The sequence below is a fragment of the Talpa occidentalis genome, unplaced genomic scaffold (assembly GCF_014898055.3).
Source record: "Talpa occidentalis isolate TD23 unplaced genomic scaffold, MPIMG_talOcc4v2.1 talOcc4.4, whole genome shotgun sequence".
In the NCBI taxonomy this organism is placed as follows: domain Eukaryota; kingdom Metazoa; phylum Chordata; class Mammalia; order Eulipotyphla; family Talpidae; genus Talpa; species Talpa occidentalis.
In genome coordinates, this window is record NW_023604295.1 from 41,327,060 (window position 1) to 41,350,499 (window position 23,440).

Genomic DNA, 23,440 nt, shown 5'->3' on the forward strand with positions numbered 1-23,440 from the left:
GTTTGGTGCCACTGCCCTGTTTTAATTAAAATACAGCAATTTGACCTGTCATTGTTTCTAAACCATTGTACCAGTATCAATACAGTGAAAAGTGCAAATAACTTCTTAGTATTATTTTTTTTAAGATTTGTTTTTATTTATACAAGCACTGGGTACAGTCAGAAGTGCAAGAGGGTGAGAGAATTCACCAGAGCCGGAGCGGGAAGCAGAGCAGGCAGAAGGCCCAAAGTACACTGCTGAGGGGAGCAGCGGGCGGCAGGAGAGGTCTGCGCGCCATGCGGGACCCTCCTCTGGTGGCCGGGGAGCAGCCGGGGATTGAACCAGTGCTGCAGAGGCTGCGGGCAGCTTCGCAACCCAGCGCTCAACCGTTGCGCCACCGAGGAGGCCCTAACTTCTTAGTATTATTATGAAAAAACTTTGATCATAACAGAGACCCTGAAAAGGTTAATAATCCCCAGACCACACTTTAAGAATCATACATTAAATCAATACTGCCCCCCTTCCCCTTGGTATTAAAAAAGATGAAATCGTGTCCTTTGAGGAGGTGATTATGCTAAGTGAAGTCAAAGTGAAAGATAATTACTGACAGGATGGTTTCACTTGTTTGTGGAATACAAATAACCAAAGAAAACAAATTGGCAAAACATGACAAAAATAATCCTTAGACTCTGTGAAAAATATTGGGGGATGGGGGTTGGGGAGGAAGGGGGAGAAGAGGAGAGGAGATAGAAAGGGTAAAGGTGACCAGGAAGTAGTAATGGAACTTTTGTAGAGGGTGTATAAGCATGTGCACATGTTGAGGTGAAGCTGTGCTTCTGAAAAGTATATAGATTTGCAAACAAATGGTTAATCAATAAAATTTGATAGTTAAAAATGTGAATAAATCAATACTGCCCTAAGAAGAAAACAGTTCTCCAAAGGCCTTTTACAAGTTACAATTAGTTCTAATAACTAAAGTTAGGACTTCCTAACCAGTCAAGAGCCACATGTTTGAAGTTTTGAAATGATTATAGCTTTGGCTGGGACCTTGACAGGCACCCAGATAAGCCATACTTGGATTCCTGACCCACAGAAGCTATCAGATAGTTATTGTTTCAGGAAGCTAAATTCTGGAACTTTTGTCCTGACATGTAAAGATTTTCTAATGAGATTAGTGGTGACTTTTAACAATAGTGATTTTTAAAAAAATATTACATAATGAAATGGTCGTTATTTGGAATATTTGTATAACTCAGTGAACAAATATTTTCAAATGACCAATGTAAGACATTACAAAATCATACATAATTAAACAAGATCTGTTCAGACTCCAAGGTGGGTTGCACATATATTTACTCTCTATATTGCTGTGTGTGCATATGTATATATATCTTACTGCATAACAAATGCTCCAGAATTTAGCATTTGTTCCTAACTGCAGAGCAAATGAAAGCGCCAAACAGGATAAGTTGGGAGCCAGTATCTTATCTTGTAACCTGATCTTGAAAGTAGCATCTCATTCCATCACCTCTGCCACATTCTATTTGATCCTGCTCATATACAAGTTATTCACATACAGGTTATAGATACTGGGAGATGGGGATAATTGAAGATCATCTTAGTGCCTGCCATGTAGACCAATGGGTTTTTAGTGGAACAGTCTACAAAAGTTCTCTGGTTAAGAGTTCAGAAGTCATGGACCTCCCCGGTGGGGCAGCAGTTGAGCGCTGGGTTGCAAAGCTGCCCGTAGCCTCTGTAGCGCCTGTTTGATCCCTGGCCACCGGGCAGGGGTCCCACATGTCATGCAGACCTCTCCTGCCGCTGCTGCTCCCCTCAGCAGTGTACTTCGCCAGTCTGCCTGTTCTGCTCTCCGCTCTGGCTCTGGTGAATTCTCTCACCCTCCCACGCTTCTGACTGTACCCAGTGCTTGCATAAATAAATAAATCTTAAAAAAAAAAAAAAAAGTTCAGAATTCATGTTATGAAATTTGGTGTGGTATCAAAGGAGGATATTTACAATCATGTAAAAACACTGCTGAAATACTCCTCCTTTTTACAACTACATGTCTATGTGACAGTGAATTTTAATTTCTTTCATGTGCTTGACCTAGAATTAGCCACAGATTTATACAGAAGCGCATCTGAAAGTCCATGTGTCTTTTCTTAAAGACAGTTTTTAAAGAGATTTTTGAAAATGCGGAACAGTACTTCTCGTCTCACTATATATTTTTTCCTCAATTTGTCCCACTCTCCTATTTTGACTGTGAAGCTCTTTTTGAGTCTCTTTCAGCTCTTTGTAGCTTAGCCTCTTTGACTTCCATGATCAGCATTCCTGTTATGTGCACAATAAAATGAGAGTATAAAGAACTGATGTTTGCTGTTTGGAAGAGTCAGGACACCCCTTATTGAAGAGGCAGGCAGGAGTAATAATGGCCCAGTGTTGTGACCTGAGGAGAAGTTGTTGCTTAGATATCGCATACATAAAGGGGAAACAAATGCAAGCAGGTTATGAGCCCAAGAAATAAGAGGTTGGATAGACTAATCCATACAAGGGGCTAGTTAGAGACCTTTGTGAGAAGGTAGGGGGGAGGTGTTAAATAATGTTGAATGTTGACTGTCCTGCCTTGGGCAATTTGAAAGTAGAATACTGTCTTTTATATACTACCTCTTCAATAATATACTAATTAGGTAGCTATCCTAATCTAATGCTAAGATACCCATACTTTTTTTTTAACCCATACTTTCTTAATTGTTATAATTAAAAAAGTATCTGAGACTAGTTTTAAGGTGTTTTTGAGAAGCTGTATTTTCCTGTAAGAAACAGATATATTTGAAATAAGAACTCTTGATCAAAAATAGTTCCAAGATTGAAAAGAATAACATCCCTCATTCCTTTAAAAAGGAAAAAGTAACTCAATGTTTAAAGTTTTTTTAAGATTTATTTTATTTATGCGTACAAGAACTGGGATGTAGACCAAAGGTGTAGGGGTTGAGAGGATTCACCAGAGACAGAGTGGGGAGCAGAACAGGCAGATCCACTGAGACTCACCACTGAGGGGAACAGTGGGCAAGACAGGAGAGGTCGTCTGCACCATATGTGGGTCAGCTCCCTGACTGGGAATCAAACTCATGCTGCAGTGGCTGGCAATAATAGCTTGATAGCGCAGAGACTTTAACACCTGTACCACCAGAGAGGCCCTCAATATTTAAAGTTTAAAAAAATTTAAATAAAATAGAACTTAAATTTAAAAATTCAATACAAAACTAAACTATTGTGATTTTTAAATATTAATACTGATAATACTGATAAATGCATAAATGTAATGTATTAAAGAAAAAGATTTTACATATAGTTCTGTATTTTTTGTTAATTTTTTTTCTTTTTACTCAATAGTCCTTAGATAAAAAGAATTATCCCTATGTGTAGTGGCATAATACAGGCTGTTGGGAAAGATGCTTTAAAGTGGAGTGGGCAACTTAACACTTTCTATCTAATCTTACTAGTCATCAGTTAATAACAGGGAACATTGTTCTGGTTATACACTGGCTAGGCTTGGCATAAGCCAGCTTAATAACTTGTTACCCATATTGTCCGTATTTGTTATAATTTATATAAATGATCTGATAATGATTTAAGAACACACGCATGTGTTCATGTGGCTGGGGATTGAACTTATGGTGCAGTGGCTGTGAATAGCTTCATAGTGCTGAGACTTAACCCCTTGTACCACAAGGGAGGCCCTCTTCCTATCTTTTACATAAGTTTGGTCAAGTCTCTTAACTGGATATTAATTTTCTCATTTGTGAAATGAAATGGCTTGGCCAACGATGGCTGAGTTACAATATCTGAATGCCTTCGGTGTTTGAAAATACATGTATTTCAAAGGAGGTACCATAATGAATCTGTAAGTTTTTAAAACAGTAAATACTTTTATTAAGAAAGCTTGAAGAATCAGGGGGCCTCCCTGGTGGTGCAGGCGGTTGAGTGCCGCACTGTGGGGCTGTCTGAAGTCTCTGCAGCAGGGGTTCGATCCTGGCCCCCTGGGGAGAAACCCACATGGCATGGCAGACCTCTCCTGTCTCGCCTGCTGCTCCCCTCAGCAGTGTATTTCGTCAGTCTGCCTGTTCTGTTCCTTGCTCTGTCTCTGGTGAATCCTCTCACCCTCCTGCGCATCTGGGCTGTACCCTGGCTCTTGTATAGATAAATAAATCTTTAAAAAAAAAAAAGCTTGAAGAATTGTTTGAAAATTAATGTATCAATTCTGTTTTTTCCCCTAAAGCTCCTAAAAGGCGACGACCTGCACGCTCAATATTTGATGGTTTCCGGGATTTTCAAACTGAAACTAGTAGGTATCTATAGACCAGTTTATCATTTTTTTCTCCCCTTACCTTGTCTTTTTCTCTCCCCTGTTCTTCCCCACAGATAAAAACCATGAGGTAGAAAAACCCATATGCTACCCTATAGGTTAATATCCTAATTTGTTCTATATGATTAATATTAGGCCCAATTACTTTGAGGATTCACCATATTTAAAAAGTGAAATTATGAATTCAGTCTACGATTATTACTACTTTCCCCTTGAACTGAATTATTCCAAATTCTAACCTACTTGGTTATACAAAAATAATGAGATTGATAAAGATAATCTAAAAAATCTGGTAATTTACAAAATCAGTTTTTGGATGAGCATTTAAAATGCTGACTATAATGAAATAAATGGATCTTCTTCAAGACCCTGATATTTGCCACTTAATGGAATGACCACAATGAAAAATGGTTATTGTAGGGGATTGAAAAAATAGAAGAAAAAGCCACTCTACCCAAAGTAAGTGGTATAAACATTTGGCTAAGTTGTTTGGAAAAATTTATATCTTTCTGTGGCATAAGTTAGAATAAGAATTATGGCCTTCTAGCAGGTTTAATGCTGATTTAGCAATGAAATGTGAAAGAATAGTAGTTATATTTATAGAATATATGAAAAACTCTTGGACCATGCTTCATTTTTTACTTGCTTTATATTGAGTGCATTGAAGCACAGATAGGCGTTATAACTGTGGAGATAGTTAAAGGGGAGCCCAAACTCATTTAGGTCATGCAGCGACTCCTGTTCCTCACAGAAAGTGACAACAATGGTCATCCTGTCTTATTTTGAGAATCTTTAAAAATTGGGAATGTAGCTAGAAATGACAGATAAATTAGGATCCCTTTTAGAACTAGATTAAGGGAGATGAAAGTTTTCTCATACTAATTTTAGTTTTGAATATGTTAAGGCATTTGTTTTGATTGGATGATCCTAATTTAAATTTCTCCTTTTATCCTTTTTTGACTAGAGATTTTCACCAAGACTTAAGACTAGCTTCCCAAATCTCCCTTTGTATTTTTCCTCTTAGAACTTTGCATTTGAGGTCAAGCACATTTTAAGTAATTCTTGCAGTTGATGCTTTTTAAAAATTAATATTGCATAATTTATTTATGACTGTGGTTAATTGAAAACTTTCTTAAACTCCTGTGTTATAGTTCGGCAAGAACAGGAATTAAGAAATGGAGGAGCAATAGATAAGAAACTAACTACCCTTGCTGATCTCTTCCGGCCACCCATTGATTTGATGCATAAAGGCAGCTTTGAAACAGTAAGTTGTTGATGATTCTAAGCCTTATCTGTGCATCCTTTTGCATTTTCTATGTTTCAGTTTGTGTTACAAATTGGGGAGTCTCTTGGAGATCATTTGAGATATTTGATCCTACAATCTCGGTCTTAAAAATCCACTTGTAAGAAAATGATCCCATAAAAAGAAGCCCTCAGCAACTTTTACTGAAATATTTAGGATGTGTTGCAAACTAGAATTAGCACATGCCTAGTAATTAGAAATGTGTATGAAAATTTTGAAGATAATAAAGCAACATAAAGTAATTTATACACTGGTTAAAGGAGAAGTATGTTTGTGGATAGAGACTGGAAGAGATTATATGATAGAATTATGTGACTCATTGACCTTAAGTTTGTTGAATCTTTTTCAGGGGTTTAAATGTGTAGTAAAAATTCAACCATAACAACAAATAATAGTGAATAAAAGAAAGTTACTTTAAATTTGAAAAATGCTTCAAAAAGGAGTGTTATATACACATAATGAATTAATGAAAATAATGTGTATATATATATATATACAAAAAAACCTAGAGGTCACCCTTGAGGGAAAAAATTCAGTATTTGTGTGAAAAGGGGTAAATTTCTGAATTCTGAAATTCAGAATTGCAGTTACCAATTTGAAATTGCTACTAGTAAATGATGTATAACTTTTGCAGGCCAAAGAATGTGGCCAGATGCAGAATAAGTGGCTCATGATAAATATTCAAAATGTTCAAGACTTTGCCTGCCAGTGCCTCAACCGTGATGTGTGGAGCAATGAAGCTGTGAAGAATATAATCCGGGAACATTTCATTTTCTGGCAGGTGAGATGAATCAGTTTTTGCAGTATTTTACCTTTTTGGTAATAGGATATTGGTGAGGAGGAACTAGGTTATAGATGGGGGTGAGGGGAAGAAATGAGTTAAATTATAACATGAAAATGTAAAACCCTGCCCATAATAAGTATAAAATAGTAAGTATAAGTGAAAGAGCAACAGTGAAGAACTCCCAAGGAAAGGAGGGATAAAAAGATCTAGGTCATGTGATATTGTATGTCTTGATATAGTATACAACTGAACTGTTCGATAGAAATATAATGTGAGCCTCGTGTGTAATTTAAAATGTTCCAGTAGTCACATTTAAAAAGGTCAGAAGGCGGGCCTCCCTGGTGGCGCAGCGGTTGAGCGCTGGGTTGTGAAGCTGCCCACAGCCTCTGCAGTGCCAGTTCGATCCCTGGACGCTCCCCGGCCACTGAGGAGGGTCCCACATGGCGCGCAGACCTCTCCTGCCGCCTGCTGCTCCCCTCAGCAGTGTACTTCGGTCCGTCTACCTACTCTGCTCCCCGCTCTGGCTCTGGTGAATTCTCTCACCCTCCCGCGCTTCTGACTGTACCCAGTGCTTATATGTATAAATAAATAAATCTTTTTTTAAAAAAAAAGTATAGTTTCTCCCTCTTTTTAAAAAATAAATAAATAAATAAATAAAAATAAAAAGGTCAGAAGGGGCCTCCCTGGTGGCGCAAGGGGTTAAGAAGCAACCTATGAAGCTATTTGCAGCCTCTGTAGCACGAGCTCAATCTCCGGCCTGCCAGGGAGTAACCTGCATGGTGCAGCAGACCTCTCCTGACTCACCCAGTGCTCCTCTCAGCAGTGTGTTTCAGTCAGTCAATCTGCCTGTTCTGTTCCCCAATCTGTCTCTGGTGAATCCTCTCATCCCCCACACCTCTTGCCTGTACCCCAGCTCTTGTATGCATAAATAAATAAATCTTTAAAAAAAACAATAAAAAGGTCAGAAGAATGAAATTAATATAAAAATAATTAAAATAGTAATGAGTTCTGGGGGGCGTTTAGCCTTAAAGATCTGGCATGTATTTTATGCTTAAAGTATGACTCAGTTCAGACTAGCCTCATTTCAAGTGCTTTAATGACACCTATTGATAGTGCTAATGTAGATCTTTTAGTAATGGAAAAAGATTTGACTGACTTGGATTTTAGCTGAGTTTGATAATCTAGTTACATATGTTCAACTCATCACTTACTCTTGCTGGCTCTAGTTTTCTTTTTAAATTTTCAAGCTAAGGTTACATGCTCTTGTTTCTGTTTATTTATGAAAAATCATAGAAAATAAAAATGAAAGAAGTTAATTTTACCCACTATAAAATATACTACTAATGTTAATAACTTGCCTGTTCATGTTTATAGGCTCCTAAACTCAATATGTTTATAGGCTCCTAAACTCAATGAATGGTAGCATTTTATTCAGTGACCACTGATTATCTTTTCCTGGTACTATGTTAGGCACTTGAGGTTATGATCTTAGGAATTATGTTATGAATTATTAAGATGATGGGTGACAGTCAGGACTCATATAGGTGGTCAGATAAATAAGAAGAACAATACCTTTTCAGAACTGGGAAGGAAGAGTGGATTGATAATATTAATAAATATTTTCAGAAGGCACTAAGTGCAAGAAGTTGAGGGATTCAAACCAGATGATCTTTATTTTTCTCTGTGACGTAGTGAGAGCCCATTATATACCAAATATATAGCTGGAGAATTGTTTTTGGTGTATAACAAAGATATAGTTGGTATTTTTTTTAAAAGACTAACTTTATTTTTTTTATATGTATCAATGATTTAACCAGGTTTATCATGACAGTGAAGAAGGTCAGAGATACATACAATTTTATAAGCTAGGGGATTTCCCCTATGTTTCTATTTTGGATCCACGGACAGGTAAGATTTATATTAACTTACAGCCTTTATCTATAGTTTTATCTTTCGGTTACCTAAGTAATTGATCTTTAATATTTGACTGGCTCCAGTTTCAGAATAGTCAGTAATTTAGGTGAAGTGTTCTTATTCTGACAACTTTGGGTATTGTATAATACTGTTCTTTCAAAGAGTAAGTGTTATATTTATCTTTTTTGTCATTTTTACGTAAGGTATCAGATTTTCTATTTAAAATACTAAGATTCATTTACTGGTTGTAATCCTACCAGAAAAGCAGTGGATATAACTGGTTTTATTATTAATTCATTGAGTTTTATATAGATACTGCTTTGCTGAATTTTTCACTCTAAATGACAGTGATAATAGCAGGTAAGATAGTGGACCTATGGTGATAGCTGGGAACTCTTAAGATGGTAACTTAAGATGGTGAAGAGTGGGGATATGTAAATTTTAATTATGCATACGCTGAAAGAAATGCTTGATCAAAATGTTCAGAAAAAGTGTTGATTTTAGGGTCCTCCCTGGTGGCCTACGGGTTAAGTCTCACTACTATCACCACTGAGCCTGAGTTTAATCCCCAGCTAGGGAGCTAACCCACATATGGTGCAGCAGACCTCTCCTATTTCACCCACTGCTCCCCTTAGTAGTACATCTGCCTGTTTTGCTTCCCACTCTTGTCTCTGGTGACTCCTTTTACCCCCACCCCAAATCTCAGGTGTACACTCCAGTTCTTGTATACATAAATAAATAAAAGCAAATCTTGAAAAAAAAAAAATGTGTTGCATTTTATTATATGTCCTGGCTTTTAATCTTCAGGTCAGAAGCTAGTAGAATGGCACCAATTAGACGTATCTTCTTTCTTGGACCAAGTAACAGGATTTCTGGGTGAACATGGACAATTGGATGGACTTTCTAGCAGTCCCCCCAAAAAATGTGCCCGTTCAGTAAGTATAACTAAGTAGTAGTGTTGGGCAATTAGGTGTAATTGTATATAAATGTCTTGTGTAAAATATTTGGGGTTAAGATAGTAAAGATAATGTAACTTCAGAGGGGAAAAAAATCCAGAAGAAAAAAAAGATTAAATAGGGGATAGTTAAAATTTGTGTCCATACAAATCTTAGATTTCCTCCTTATATTTTAATGATTTCCCACATAAGGGTCTATCTTCTCAATGAAATCATAAGATATTCTCAGTCTCCCTTGCAGCTAGGGTATAGGCGTGTAACCTAAACCTGATTTTAGAAGCAGACAATTTGAGCAAGAGGACTGATTTGGCAAGACGAGTGACAGAAGAACCTACTTAAGAGGGTAACGCTATTAGGAGTTTTGGTACCTACGTCCAAGTAGCAGGGAAAGAAGTAATTTTGCTAGAACAACTCTCATGGTGTGCTTGAGCATTATTATTGGTTATGTAGCTTTAGATCCTGGCTCTCTGGCCTACTCAGAGATTATTTTGATATTTAAATAACCCTTTGCACTCCGAACCATTCTGGACATTGGCTACCAATGTCCCCTGAGAGGGGACAGCGGAGTGCAAAGTTTTAATTTCTATAATGTTATTACTAGGAAGAGACCTATTTGATAATTGGTATCAAGATTAGTTACAAGTAAGAGACCTTCAGAAAAATCTCACAATGGTAATAGTTCTGTTCAGGTGTGATGGTAGTGAGGATACAGTTAGTTTTAGAGGATGTCATTTTAGCAGTCTATATCATGCAGTGATGAAACAGCTTCTTAAGTTTTCATTTAGAATGAAGTGTCCATTTAAGGAAAGGCTATGTATAGCTGCTTGCCAGGGGTGGTACAGAATTTTTTTTCTCTCGTTACTCAGAGACGTTTTATTTAGGTGGGTATAACAGTACAGAACTAAAACATTGTTTCACCTTATCTGTAGAAGGTTTTGTTTGTTTTACTAGTCAGAAGTTTTCCTTAGAATTTTTTTTTTGGTAGAATTCTTTATTAAGGCAGAAAAAAGGTGACAGTTTTATCTTTGCCCTAAGAGAACTTATCTTTTATAGTCATAAAGCTGATATTGTCAAAAGCTAGAGCATGAGCTTGTTGAGTTACTAAATTACAACAAAAATTGAGTTTATAACCTTATCGGCTCTCTAATATAAGTTAAGGCACTTAGTGGAAAAATGTAGGACCATAAAGTTGGATAAATATATAGGATGATTTGGGTAATGGGCACCTCAGATCCCACTTCTCATACTAAATTCTTTAAATGTTACAAACTTTCTTAAATGATGACAAAAGAAACACTAACAAATAATGACTTAAACAAGGACGACATCTACTTTGTTCAACCAGAAGTCCAGAGGCAAGTGTCTAGGGCTGGACTCCTTTGCTCCCCCCGTCCCTCACAATCGTTAATATAGGTTTTTGTCCTCATGGTCAGTGTTATACATCCAGGTATCCTATCCAAGCACGCATAGACAAAGAGGAAGGGTGTGGAACTTTTATTGCAAAAGTAATAGCTGGCCAGAGATAAGAGTTTTGTGTATTATAGAAGACACATTTTCTTGAGCAAACAGTTGAGGTTCTTTTAATAAGGAAGCAAAGAAGTCTGTTGGTATAAGATAGAAAACTAACAGTATTCATCATAGTATCATTCTTTAATGTAAACTTACTTACAACACTGCCTGTCATGTGGACACATCTATATGCGTGCGTGCGTGCGTGCGAGAAGTGTTAGGTTTATTTTATTGTAAACAGTTTTACAGCTTTAAAGCATAGCTATAAAGTATAAATATGTAATAAACTGAACATACTTAAAATTTACAAATGAGCATCTTTTCATGTGCTTATCGCTAACTTTTCTGATGAAGTGTCTGTTCGGATCTGACTCATTTTTGGGGGGGGCGTCATATATCGTAATGCATTTTAGTGGTTCTTTTTATACTCTGGATATAAGTCCTTTGTTGAATATATGGCTTGCAAATTTTGTCCAAATTTTGTTGCTTCCTTATTCTTTTCATGATATATGTCTTTTGAAGAGCAAATTTTAGAATTTGATGAAATAACTTTTATCAGCTTTATGCTTTGTACTTTTTGTTTTATCTAAAAAGTCTTAGACAAAACCAAGATTTTGTCCCCTTATGTTTTTTAGTTTTAGCTGTTAAATCCATGATAAGTATTTATTTATGGTGGCAGGGGAGAGTAGGATTTTTTGTTTGTTTGCCTATCTCAGTGAACATATTCCATCAACATTTGTTGAAAAGATTTTCCTTTCGCCATTGAATTGCCTTTGCATCTCGAAAATTAATTGTATGGTAAGGGTTTATGTATTTTTAATGATTGATATGTGCTTCTTTACATCAGTATTTCACTGACTTGCTTACTATAGCTTATATAAGTCTTGGATTTGCATAGTGTTGAGTCTTGTAACTTTGTTCTTTATAGTTGTGGTTTTTTCAGGTCCTTTGTATTTCTATGTAAGTTTTTGAATCCACTTGTCGCTTTCTACAAAGAAACTGCTGGGACTTTGGAATTACCTGGGCTATGAATCATTTTGAAGGGAATTAACACTTTAACAATACTGAGTTTCAGATCCATGAACATAGCATGTGTTCTCCATTTGTAGTTTTATTTATTTATTATCCATTTTAGTTTTATTTATTTATAGTAGCCTTGCTAAACTCACTTTTTAGTTCTAGCAGTTTTTTTTTTTTTAAGATTCTAGAATTTTCTATATAGAAATTCTAGAATTTTCTATATAGATAGCTGTGTTTTCAGCAAATTGTTTTATTTTACTTCTTTCTTGCCAGTCTTTATACCTTTCATTTTTTTAGCTAGGACCTCCTTAATTTTTTTCTCATGTTGGCATGAAATTATTCAGTCTTTCATTATTAAGATTGATGTTCGCTATGTTTCTTACAGATACACTATTGGGTTGAGAAAGTTTCCTTCTATTTCTAGTTTGCTGGGTTTTTATCATAAGGGAATTTTGTCATGATTTTTTTATGTTTAAGACGTATTGAGCTGATTGTGTGGTTTTCTTTTTTAATGGTAAGCCAACCTTTCATTTCTGGGCTAAAATCCACTTGGTTTTTGATATATTTGATGTCAGGTTTGATTTGCTAAAATTTTGTCACTAATTTTTGTGTGTATGTTCATGAGGTGAAAGTATTTCACAATGAGGTGAAAGTATTTTTTCTTGTTTTCTGTAAGAGTTTTGGGTAGAATTGATATTTCTTCCTTAATATTCAATGGCATCTAGAGTGAAGCAACCTCGGCCTGCAGTTTTCTTTATGGCTAGTTTTACACTGCAGATTTAATTTCATTAATATGTGTGGGGTTACTCTGGTGGAATTTGTCCATTACCTAAGGGGTTGAATATGTTGACATAAAGTTATTCATTCATTTCCTTGTTATTCCTTTAATGACGGTAATGTCTGTGGTGATGTCCTCCTTTTTAATCCTCTTTTTGATAATTTGTGACTTTTTTCCTAAGTCAGGCAAGAGGCTTTTGAGTTTTACTCATTTTTAAAGAACCAGCTACAGTTTCATTGATTTTTTTTTTTTCCTGTTTTCTAAGTCATTGATTTCTGTTCTTTCTGTTTTTCTTTCTGTGTATTTTGGGTTTAAATTTATTTTCTATGTAGATATGTTTTTATTTAAGGTGGAAGCTTTGGTTGTTCATTTGAGAGCTCTCTTTTATATTTTAGGCATTTAGTTTTATAATTTCTCTGTAAATGCTGTTTTAGTTCCATTCCAAAAATATTTTCTGTAAGGGAAAACTGGTAAATTGAATATTTTTAGTTGGACATATTTTGTCTTATAGACATGATTAGAGTTCTGTAAGTAAGGAATCAGAGGAGAGTGGATATTGGATAGGAAGTCAGCAGTGTTTGCTCTGGACAGCCTAAAATCAAACTACATATTGTGCAATTTCATTGTTAGACCCTCAGTCCTCTGTGCCATGCATGCAGGTCAAATAGGCACATCTACATACTTGTTTTAGTAGAAAGTCACCTTAGAGTTATTTAAAATTTTTTCTCTATAATACTTTACTATGTGAGTGGCAGTTAGTAAAAAAAAAAAAATGAGGTTCCTTAGTTTATAATTTCTTAGGTTGCTAGTTTGTTAGCAACCCATACATTTTTTACATTGTTTTGAATCAGATCTCAGAATTCATTATTTCATTCAGTAATACTTCGGCATATATCTTCAAAAGGTAAAAATTTTATTTTTTAATAATCAGTACCATGAGCGCACCTATAAGAGATTAATGGTAATTCCTTAATGTCATAAATACCTAGTGTTCAAGTTTTGGTTATTTTATGGATTTTTTTGTGTATTTTTTGTTGGAGCTAAATAAGTTCTACTCAGAAACTCACAAAAATCTGTGACATTAGAACTTAAGGAGAAAAGTATTGAAATTTGTTTTCCCATGTTTACTATATTGTATTTTGTTTTGAGTTTAGAAATCTATTAGATTTTTGCTGAGTAGTTATTGATATTTGTGCCCAAGCAGTGCTAGCTGAAGACTACAGTAATCAAAGTAGCCATCCTTCTCTTTGTTTAGTCATTTTAAAGACTAATGTTTTGGTCTTATATATGTATTTAAAATCTTAATTTTTGTCTTTTTCTGGACAGGGAATAACTTTTTTTTTTTTTTAAACTCATTTTGATGCAAAAAAAAAAAAAAAAGACCTGTGTTTTGCAGCATCTTTATGCCAGGTGGTATGACAGGTTTTTATTTTTGCTTTTAAAATATCCATTCCAACCTGGCTGTGTAAGACAAAGTCATTGCCCTCAAATAACTTAAATTTAGTAGAAGATGTATATTCAGCGGATAAGAATAATGGTAAGCTATTATATTTTTTATGCTCTATTTGACTTAACTATCTATTTTTTGGTTTAACTGTTTTCTTTTCTTTCCACCCATGTTTTATGACTGTATCTCGCAGGAGAGCCTTATAGATGCGAGTGAAGACAGCCAGCTAGAAGCTGCCATCAGAGCCTCCTTGCAAGAGACACATTTTGATTCAACACAGACAAAACAGGATAGCCGCTCAGATGAAGAATCTGAATCTGAACTTTTTTCTGGCAGTGAGGAGTTCATATCCGTTTGTGGCTCTGATGAAGAAGAGGAGATAGAGAATCTTGCTAAGTCCCGAAAGTCTCCCCACAAAGATTTGGGGCATAGAAAAGAGGAGAACAGAAGGCCATTAACAGAGCCCCCAGCCAGAACTGAGCCCGGGACAGCCACAAACCACCAAGGATTACCAGCTGTGGATTCAGAAATATTGGAGATGTCACCTGAAAAATCAGATGGAATAGTAGAGGGCATAGATGTAAATGGTGAGTATCCCATACTTGCTTTACTTAAAATTTGAATATTACTGAAGCAGTCTATTTCTTTCTTTAAATTAGTTTTCTATTTTAAGCTCTCTCCATGTATCTTTTTCTTGTTAACCCTGCCTTTAGGACCAAAAGCACAGCTGATGTTGCGGTACCCAGATGGAAAAAGGGAACAGATTACTCTTCCAGAACAAGCTAAACTGCTAGTAAGTATATCTAATCCAGTGAGGGTTACTTGAAATAGCCATGAGATTTTTTATCTGACCTCTAATTAGAAATGTAACTGTGGTGAATCTTAATTTCCTTCCCAAACTATCTTAGGTAAGTCATACAGGTTCTGTTCCAGTCAAGATTTTTTGTGTTGCATGTAATAGATGAGCCCAACTGAAATTATTACCTTGAAAAGAGGAGTTGGGGCCTTCTGGGTTTCCTAGTAGCTGGAACTGCAAAGTGGTTAAGAGTCAAAGCTGTTCGAGTTATGGAAACAACCTAAGTACCCATCAGCAGAGCAGTGGATTAAGAAGATGTGGCACACATATATACAATGGAATATGATCACCTATAGAAAAGATGAACTCTTGCCATTTGTGACTAAATGAATGGAACTGGAGGGGATTATACTAAGTGAAATCAGTCAGAAAAAATACCAGATGATTTCATGTAAATGTGGAATATAAAGAAAACAAACAAAGGAACTGATATAACTAAACCAAAACAAACCCTAGAAGCAATGACTGCACAGTCCAGGCTGCTAGAAGGAGTGGCATGATGTAGGCAGGATCAAAGGAGGGAGGGGGCCCAGGGGCGTAGGGTAAAGGACTATGGGTGCTCTGATGTGCCTTGGGGTAGTGCTATACATCTGAAGCGACATCCCTCTCCTACCCTTTCTCTCTTTTCCTATTCCCGTAAATCATATAAAGTGTTGTAAGCCAATGTTTCCTCAATAAAGAGCAAAAATTTTTAAATCTAAAAATAAAGTATAAAGGCTATTATTTTGTGTGTGTTTTTTAATGTGGGACCTGTTTGGTTTCTGTCTTGTGAGCCTCTGCTTCATACGTTCTTCTCAATATACCCATGGCTTTTGTTCACCTCTTAGCTTGTGCACGGACCATCATGGTGATGTTGAGGGCCTTTCCCTGTCAGGTCCATAGCTGATGGACCTCCTCTGTTTTTCAGCTCCAAAGAGAATGAATCTGACTTGCTTTAGCCTAGCTTATGAATGACTCGCACTTGGGGCAGGTCGCTATTTGCTAAGACTGGAGATTAGGCTGATTCTTACAGACAGACTGGAATATAAGTAGGCTCTACCTGATGGTGCTGATACCCAGACTGTCTCCCTGATCTAGTATTTGGGAGGGAATGGAAGATGAGAAGTTTTGCTGTGAATCTAGAGGAGTGTGGGCAGTAGACAGAAATGAAAAGTTGGTTGAAGGAGAGTGAACATGTTTAAGTCTGACATTGAAGATATCTATTAAAGAAGGAATATTCTGTAGTAACAAGGCTTCTGAGAATGCAGGAAAGCAGTTCGTAAGTGGCAAGATTGGCTGTTGGTAGAATGAGGGACTTCTCTTCCCTGATAAAAAGAGGGAAGGAAAATGATAAAATATTTAAAAATAAGGATAACAATTTTATAAATAGCGATTGAGTTTACTAGGGAAAATAGTAATAGCCCTGTATTTTTCAGTATCACTTAATAGTCCTTAATTATTGGATACAGGTTGGAGTTGATAAAGGAGTTGATATTGGCTCTTCCACAGAGGTAAACTTTGGCTATCTGAAAGAATATCTCATCTGATAAGATAAAATGAGTGTTATGTATTTAATTATTTAGTATGCACTCTCTTTTTATTTCCGTCTAACAACTTTATCTTTCTCTTGTTTCTCATAGGCTCTGGTGAAGCATGTCCAGTCTAAAGGATATCCAAATGAACGTTTTGAACTTCTCACCAACTTCCCTCGAAGGAAACTCTCTCATCTGGACTATGACATTACATTACAAGAGGCAGGCCTTTGTCCTCAAGAGACTGTCTTTGTACAGGAAAGAAATTAACAACATGGCCTGACCTCTCTCAGCCTACCCCTTTTTTCCCTTTTCCTGTGAGATACCATGTCACTGAGTATGCATTTTGGCTCATAGGACCATGGAGCCAAAGTTGGGCAAGCAAGTCACCTGCCTTTTCTTATTTCTTGCTCTTTCCTATAATCAATCTCTTAATTCCTTCTCCCACCTTTTCACCTTTTTCTCTCCTTTCCTATTTTCTTTCTTTCTTTCTTTTTTTTTTTTTTTTGACTTTATCTGGTGACCAAATGGAAGTATAAGGATAAGACCTCCTAGTACTGGCAGCAGGAAATGTGTGTTCCAATAAGTGGTCTCTTGCACAGCACTTTTTCAGGATCAATTGATGTTACTCCTCAGACTCCTTTGGTAAAGGAAAGCCTAGATTTGGAATCAGAACATCCTTTTTTTATAAGCCCATTTTTAGTAGGGAAAAGAAATTCTCTAACAGGCTTTGTTTTGTTGTTTGTGTAGGAAATATCACGAAACAAAATATCTGTGCTTTTGTTTACATGAAAAAAGCATCTTGTAATTATTGCTCATCATATTTAATTTTTTGTTTTTCAAAAAAATTCCCATCTTCATAGCTTAAATAATTTCCATGATAGGTGTTTTTGGCAGAATGAGTATTAAGTATATAGTGTGAGTTGCATGGGGTGGCTTTCAGTATCCTAGCAATATCCTGAGACAGTTTTCTCGAATATTACTCAAACTATACTGATCCTGCTAGTCTTGGACTGGGCATTTAGAGAGCATATTGTGGTGACTGGGATAGGAAGGTGCTTGCTGTTTTTTGCCAGTACAGCATATTATTTCCTTTGATCCTTCCATTGTTTGGGTCCACAAATGATGTATAGGAAGGCAGCTGTTCAATAATCATGTAGTACAATTGCTTGTAGTTGTAACCACTATGATTATCGATTGTCCTATGTGCTTTAAGGCATATTTATGTATGTCCCAGGGGAAAAAAGAAAGCTGCAGCTGAGAGTTGCTAACCATCTTCCTTTGGTTAGAAATGGTTCATTTTTTGCCCCTGGTTGGAAGAGTCTCTAAAAGGTTCTGGTGACTAAATGAGCTTAAATTTCTCATGTTGATTTTTTGCAAAAGGTGTCAAAACTGAAAGCCTATCTAAAGGGAAGATCTCTAAATTCAATTCATAAGACAACATTTACTAAGGGAAGTGGAAAATTACCAGTAATCTTCAGATGTGTGTTTTTTCTGCCAACAAAAGCCACATTCAAATTGTAGTGGGTGAAAGCTTTTTTTTCAGTAGTATTTAGAAGAGACCATCTTGAATCTATATAATGCTATTTGATTTACCAGGTTCGCTATATGCTCAGTTCTTATTTTGAGCTTTAAGTACAGCCCTTTGAACCGTTAGTAATGATTGTGATAGCAAAATCAGAACTTTTAACATGTTTTAAAATTGTAATGTAGAAGGGACCTATTTTGTTAATTGGGGAATTAGATTGATTCTTCTACTTGAGGAACATAAATTGCTAATGTTCAGAGACCTTTAGGCTCCCATCTACTTTAAGATCACTCACTTTGCAACATGAGGGTTTTAAGAAAAAGATGCTTATATGTTGCTAGTACACAATTAGAGAATATGGTTTTAATGGTTGGATTTTGAGGGACCCTACCTAAAGAATGAGTTCTGTATCTCTTCAAGGAAATCATGGAAAATTCTGTTTATTTTTCAGTGAGTCCTTTTGAATTAATGTTCCTACATTTTTTTAAGTCTGTGTAAGTGCTTATGTATAAGTATATAATTGTATAAATATTTATAAATATATTTATATAATTACAATTTCATTTATACCTTGAGTCAAAGTTCTCTCTTTAGATTGGTGACTGAGTAATACCACTTTGGTGTTTTTTTCATAGTCTCTCAAAAGCTAACTAGCAGCTTCTGATTTATTGAGGAAACATGGTTTTCATGTTAATTCCTCATCTGTATCTCTGAACTTGGATAAAATACTTGCTACCTGAAGAATAGAGCTATATTCTATCAAAGGTTCATTAGAGGATAAAAAATATTGCTGGTAGTAGAGAAGGTCAGAAATTCTAAAAATTCAGGGAAGCACAGGGTAAGAAGTGAGGGTATGCTTAGCTTTGGTGCTGTGATGGCACCTATTACCGCTCCCAGCAGAGTCACAGCTAAAGCCCAAATCTATCAAAAATGTCAAGAACTTTCCCGATAGGACTGTTTCATTCTTTTACCTACTAGCTTCTCTTTATAAAAGATGTCTATAGAGAATCTGAAACAACATGATTGTTGACAATAGGATGTAGTTCTCTTTGATAAGCTGAGTCCTGGCATACCATTTATGAGAAACCAAAGTGACTTTTTCAGCTTGGATTACTGTGAGATCACCAAGTATAAATAAAGTGATTTAATTAAGCGTATCAAAGAAATAGGACTTGCAATAATCATCCAACTTAAATACAACTGGAGTATTTAGAGTGTAAGATGTAGAGGATTTTATTTTATTTTGAGTCAAGAGTATAATTATCCTGAATTTTATATAAAGGCCCATGGGGGGAGGGATTATGGATTATACATGCGAAGAGGAAATGAGGAGTATTGCTTTGCTCAAGAACTCAATCCACTTAAAGAGTATGCTTCCTCTAGTTTGTCTTATTTCCCCTGCAAATACCTTTGCTCTTTGGAAGAGAGGTTTTAATGAATAGATTAAGTGTGGTCAGTGAGATTAGTTTAGAATAATCATCCTTGTAGGTATTGGAAACAACTCGAAAGAGATTTTGAAAGGTAAGCAGGAAAAGAACAAGATAGACTTTGAGAGTGATTGAGAGACAAATACCAGGGAGATGAATGAAAAGTAGTAGGGGTGGGAGTGGGGTAGGAACCTCTTTTGGATTTAATTTGGGAATAAACCAGAAAAGGGGAAAAAACAGCCAAATGAGGGAAGAACAGGGATCTAATCTGAGTAATTAGCATGTATGTTTTCTTTTTTTATTCTTCTTGAGAACAATATAAAATGCATATTTTCCCCATTTTATAGATAAAGAAGAAAATTGAATTTCGGAGAACTTTTTCAGAATGTCACAGCTACTAAGTAGCAAAATCAAAATTGGCATCCAGAGTTCATTCTCTTTTCATTTCAGTTCTGTATGGTATCTGATATTGATGAATCAATTTGCCAAAAAGGTTATATTCCCATTGTTTGGCTCTGTAAATTATCATTTGATTTTTTTTCTTATGAAAGCTTGGGTGATTTGCACTAGGCCTATGAAATCTTATTTACACCATTATTTTGAGAGACAAATTACTAATTGCTTTCTTAAATGATGCAGTAATGAAAATGTGAAAGGAAAATGACTGTGGCATTATTTGCCAAGATAAATGGAAAGGGTGAAAAAGAATTTTTTTTATCTTTTTTAAACCATTTCAGAAAACATTATCTTTACGAGCCATCAATATGAGATTATTAAACCCTCTGTGTATTTTATAATCTTCCTTAAAATTTTACATTTATTGAATTCTTAGTCAAAGTTCTGGAAATATCTTGAAATCTAAGATTGGATTCCTGCCTGTTTTATCCAGCTGGAGAGACATAATTTGAGAGTCTGTAAAGTTTACTTTTGGGGACTGAATTAAAATTATAATGGAAATTTGGAAAAGGGAAAGAATAGCGTAGACTTTAGTTAGGAAAGTCGACACAAAAAATAAAACTGACTAGTGGCAAACACTGTGACTCATCTGTTTTCTTTAGTTTCTCCTAATAACTATTAGACTGGGGGCGTGACCTTTCTCAGTAAGAAAGCATAGTACCCAAGTAGGAATGGGTTATTGATCTCAGAACTAAAGAATGGATCTCACTTGGATACTTTGGAAAATGCTAGAAGGAGCCATAATGAACTGAAAAGTGAAGAAAAGACAATTTCTCTACCCAGGTGTACATTATATGCATAGTGTATTACATATAAAATGCAAAAGGAGCACTGTATGTAGGCATACGTGCACTTGGGTAACAGCTACGCTACTTACAGAGAATTGAACTAGCTCAGATCAGTAGTTCTCAGTATTTTCAAGTAAAAGGACTATGTATTTTAAAAATTGGTAGGGATGGGGAATTTTGTGGTTAAGTATTAATATTCCATAGATGGAGAAAGTGTAAATGTGCATATGGAATTGCAACCCCCTTGCAGAAATTCTAGGAATCCGCAGATTGTAAACCACTGGGTAAGATTATCTCTGATGTCCTTTCCACTCCAGAATCTTACACTTTTAGTCATTTTCCTTTATTATCCTTAGGCTAATTAAAAGTATGTTTGTTAAACAGTTCTTTTGCTTTTTATTCTGTGTGCAGGTTTCATTTGCCCTGTTACTTGATCTAACTTCACTGTGATGCTAAAATCTCCAAATAGGAGATATAGTAGTTATTAATCTAGTAATGTTCTTTTAAACAAAATTCAGTAATTTTAAAAAACTTAATGCTGTGTTTCTAATTAGTGCTGAGTGTGACTAAAATGTAATTAATGAGAACCAAATATTTTACTGACACCAGAGTTAAATTTTATCTCTGTGCTTAAACAAGGAACATTACTGGCTGAACAGTTGTTAGGAAATAGATTTGTAGAATTTGTAGAATTCATACTTGCTTTTGGCAGAAACAACTTTTTCAAGATCCATTTAAACTGACATTTTAAAAATACATCTTATCCCATGGAGTGTATCTCTATATTCCGTGTTCAGTTTTCTTCTCTGTCTCTCACACACAGATATCCCCTCTCTCCCTCATTCATTTAACTACTCAATAGTAAATCATGGGATGTAGGTTAATGACTAAGTAATGTCTTCGTAAAATGAGAGTAGGAAGAACTAACCCTTCTGATGAACATGGCAGTTTTCCAGTAACACAAAACTTCATGAAAAGGTTACTTAAAGACAATTGTATGCTGTTAACTTCATTGATATTCTTACTTAGCATTTCAGTTACTATCTTGACATGAAACTGTGTGTGCTCTGTACGCTTTTAGAATAGTGGTAAAAATGTTTTTCTTACCAAGCCACTATGTAAGTTCTCATTATATAGAAATTTGGCATTTAAGTGATGGTTATTTGGTCTTTGACTCCCCTATGTATCATTCCTTCTAGAATCAAGATTTTTTTTTTTTTTTTAAAAAACATTGTGATGATTTGATAGCTTTCCCATGAAGTGAACTCATGTCATTAAATTATTGAGTACAATGATGAGGCCCTTCATTGCAAAATCTCTTAATCCTACTTTGTCATTTTACCTTCCATTCTCTGTTCTAGACTTTTGACATCCATTCTCTGAAAATTAGTCATGATTTTTAATGGAATTTTCACTGTTTAAGAAATTTCATTTGTAAATGTTAACATGTAACATTTTCATTTTCTTACAAGTTAATATGCCAGAGAAGAATTTGAGGCAAATATCATTTTTATCGCTCATTTTCTGTTTAAGAAACTTCTTATTCCAGGTAACAGGATCGTTAGCTCTGTGATACTCCTCCCTCCTTTATGGCTTTACAGAATGCTATTTTCTTGCTTAGAATCTCAGTCATTCCCATAGACATGATAAGCTTTACAGATTTTTGCATATAATCTCAAAGAGTTTGGCAATCCAGTATGAATTACTTTAATTAAAACATTTAACATATCGGTGAAGTTTTTCAAAAGCTAACCAGATATGCTTGCAGGGTAAGATATGCAAATGCCAGTGGTAGTATGCTAAGAACAGCCACATAATTTTAAATAGGGAAATTGCGTTGTACTTAATTCTGTGGCAACAAACAGCAAGTTCTTGGCTTTTGTTTAATGGTATTTCCTCTATAGAGATCAAAATTCCTTAAGATTTTATATACCTTATAAGATCACTTGTGTTTTCTAATTGGAAGAATAAAGCTAAACTGGACTGCAAATAAGAAAAATTTTATCTACATCAAAAGAAGTTACTAATTTAACAGCTACCGTGAACTATTCATTATCACACATGGTAAATAAAATGGGAAACATTTTAAATCATTAGATAAATTCTCACCTGGAATACTCTCTTCCTTACAATCATTTTATTTGCTTTTTTCATATGAACATCTTGACTGATAGAGATTTTTGACCCGGAATCATTCTCTTTCATTTTGCATTTTTTCCCTAGTCAAGGTAGTATACATATCACCAGGATCTGTTTCAAGTTAATGACACTGGAGTATTGATGCTCAGTTGGATATCTTGCTATTTTCAACAAAATGGTTTTATAGTATGCTTTTTCACAAAGCTGCTGTGTTCTTAATAATGGAAATACCAATAAATGGTTTGATTAAAAATACAAATAGGTTTTAGTTAGGAAACCAATAAATGGTTTGATTAAAAATACAAATAGTTTTTTGACACTAATCATATATTCTTAACAACTTTTTTGAGTTTATTGCCCCCTAAGTTAAATCACACTTGGAGTGACTGTTGCCACCAGAAAATCCCCTTTTACCTGCCAATTAGAAGAAAAGTAGTATGTAAGCTCTACTTGTAAATTAGTAAGTAGCAAGCTTATAGTAGAGACTGTTTGCACATTTGAGGACTTGAGTTGTGTTATTTTGCTGGGCTTGTCCCTTCAATTTGGAAGTTATTTAAATCACTTGCTGGAAGCAGTAAAGCTGTGACATAACTCTCTAGTCTTTGATATAGAGAAATGAGTACCAGTTGATGCTAATATGACAACTTAGACTTTGAGGGGTTTTCATTCCAAGCTTTGG

General features: G+C 35.4%; 1 protein-coding gene across 1 annotated transcript in view; it reads left to right on the forward strand.

Annotated features, from left to right (window-relative positions):
- The window catches only part of UBXN7 (UBX domain protein 7), a 38,057-nt gene extending 20,908 nt beyond the window's left edge, over positions 1–17,149 (forward strand). The window contains exons 4-11 of the mRNA XM_037525355.2: positions 4,259–4,324; positions 5,497–5,609; positions 6,283–6,429; positions 8,250–8,340; positions 9,154–9,281; positions 14,250–14,643; positions 14,770–14,849; positions 16,532–17,149. Coding sequence (XP_037381252.1) covers positions 4,259–4,324; positions 5,497–5,609; positions 6,283–6,429; positions 8,250–8,340; positions 9,154–9,281; positions 14,250–14,643; positions 14,770–14,849; positions 16,532–16,693 — 1,181 coding nt within the window. The 3' untranslated portion in view covers positions 16,694–17,149. The remainder of the gene's footprint in view (positions 1–4,258; positions 4,325–5,496; positions 5,610–6,282; positions 6,430–8,249; positions 8,341–9,153; positions 9,282–14,249; positions 14,644–14,769; positions 14,850–16,531) is intronic.
- Positions 17,150–23,440: the final 6,291 nt, after the last annotated feature.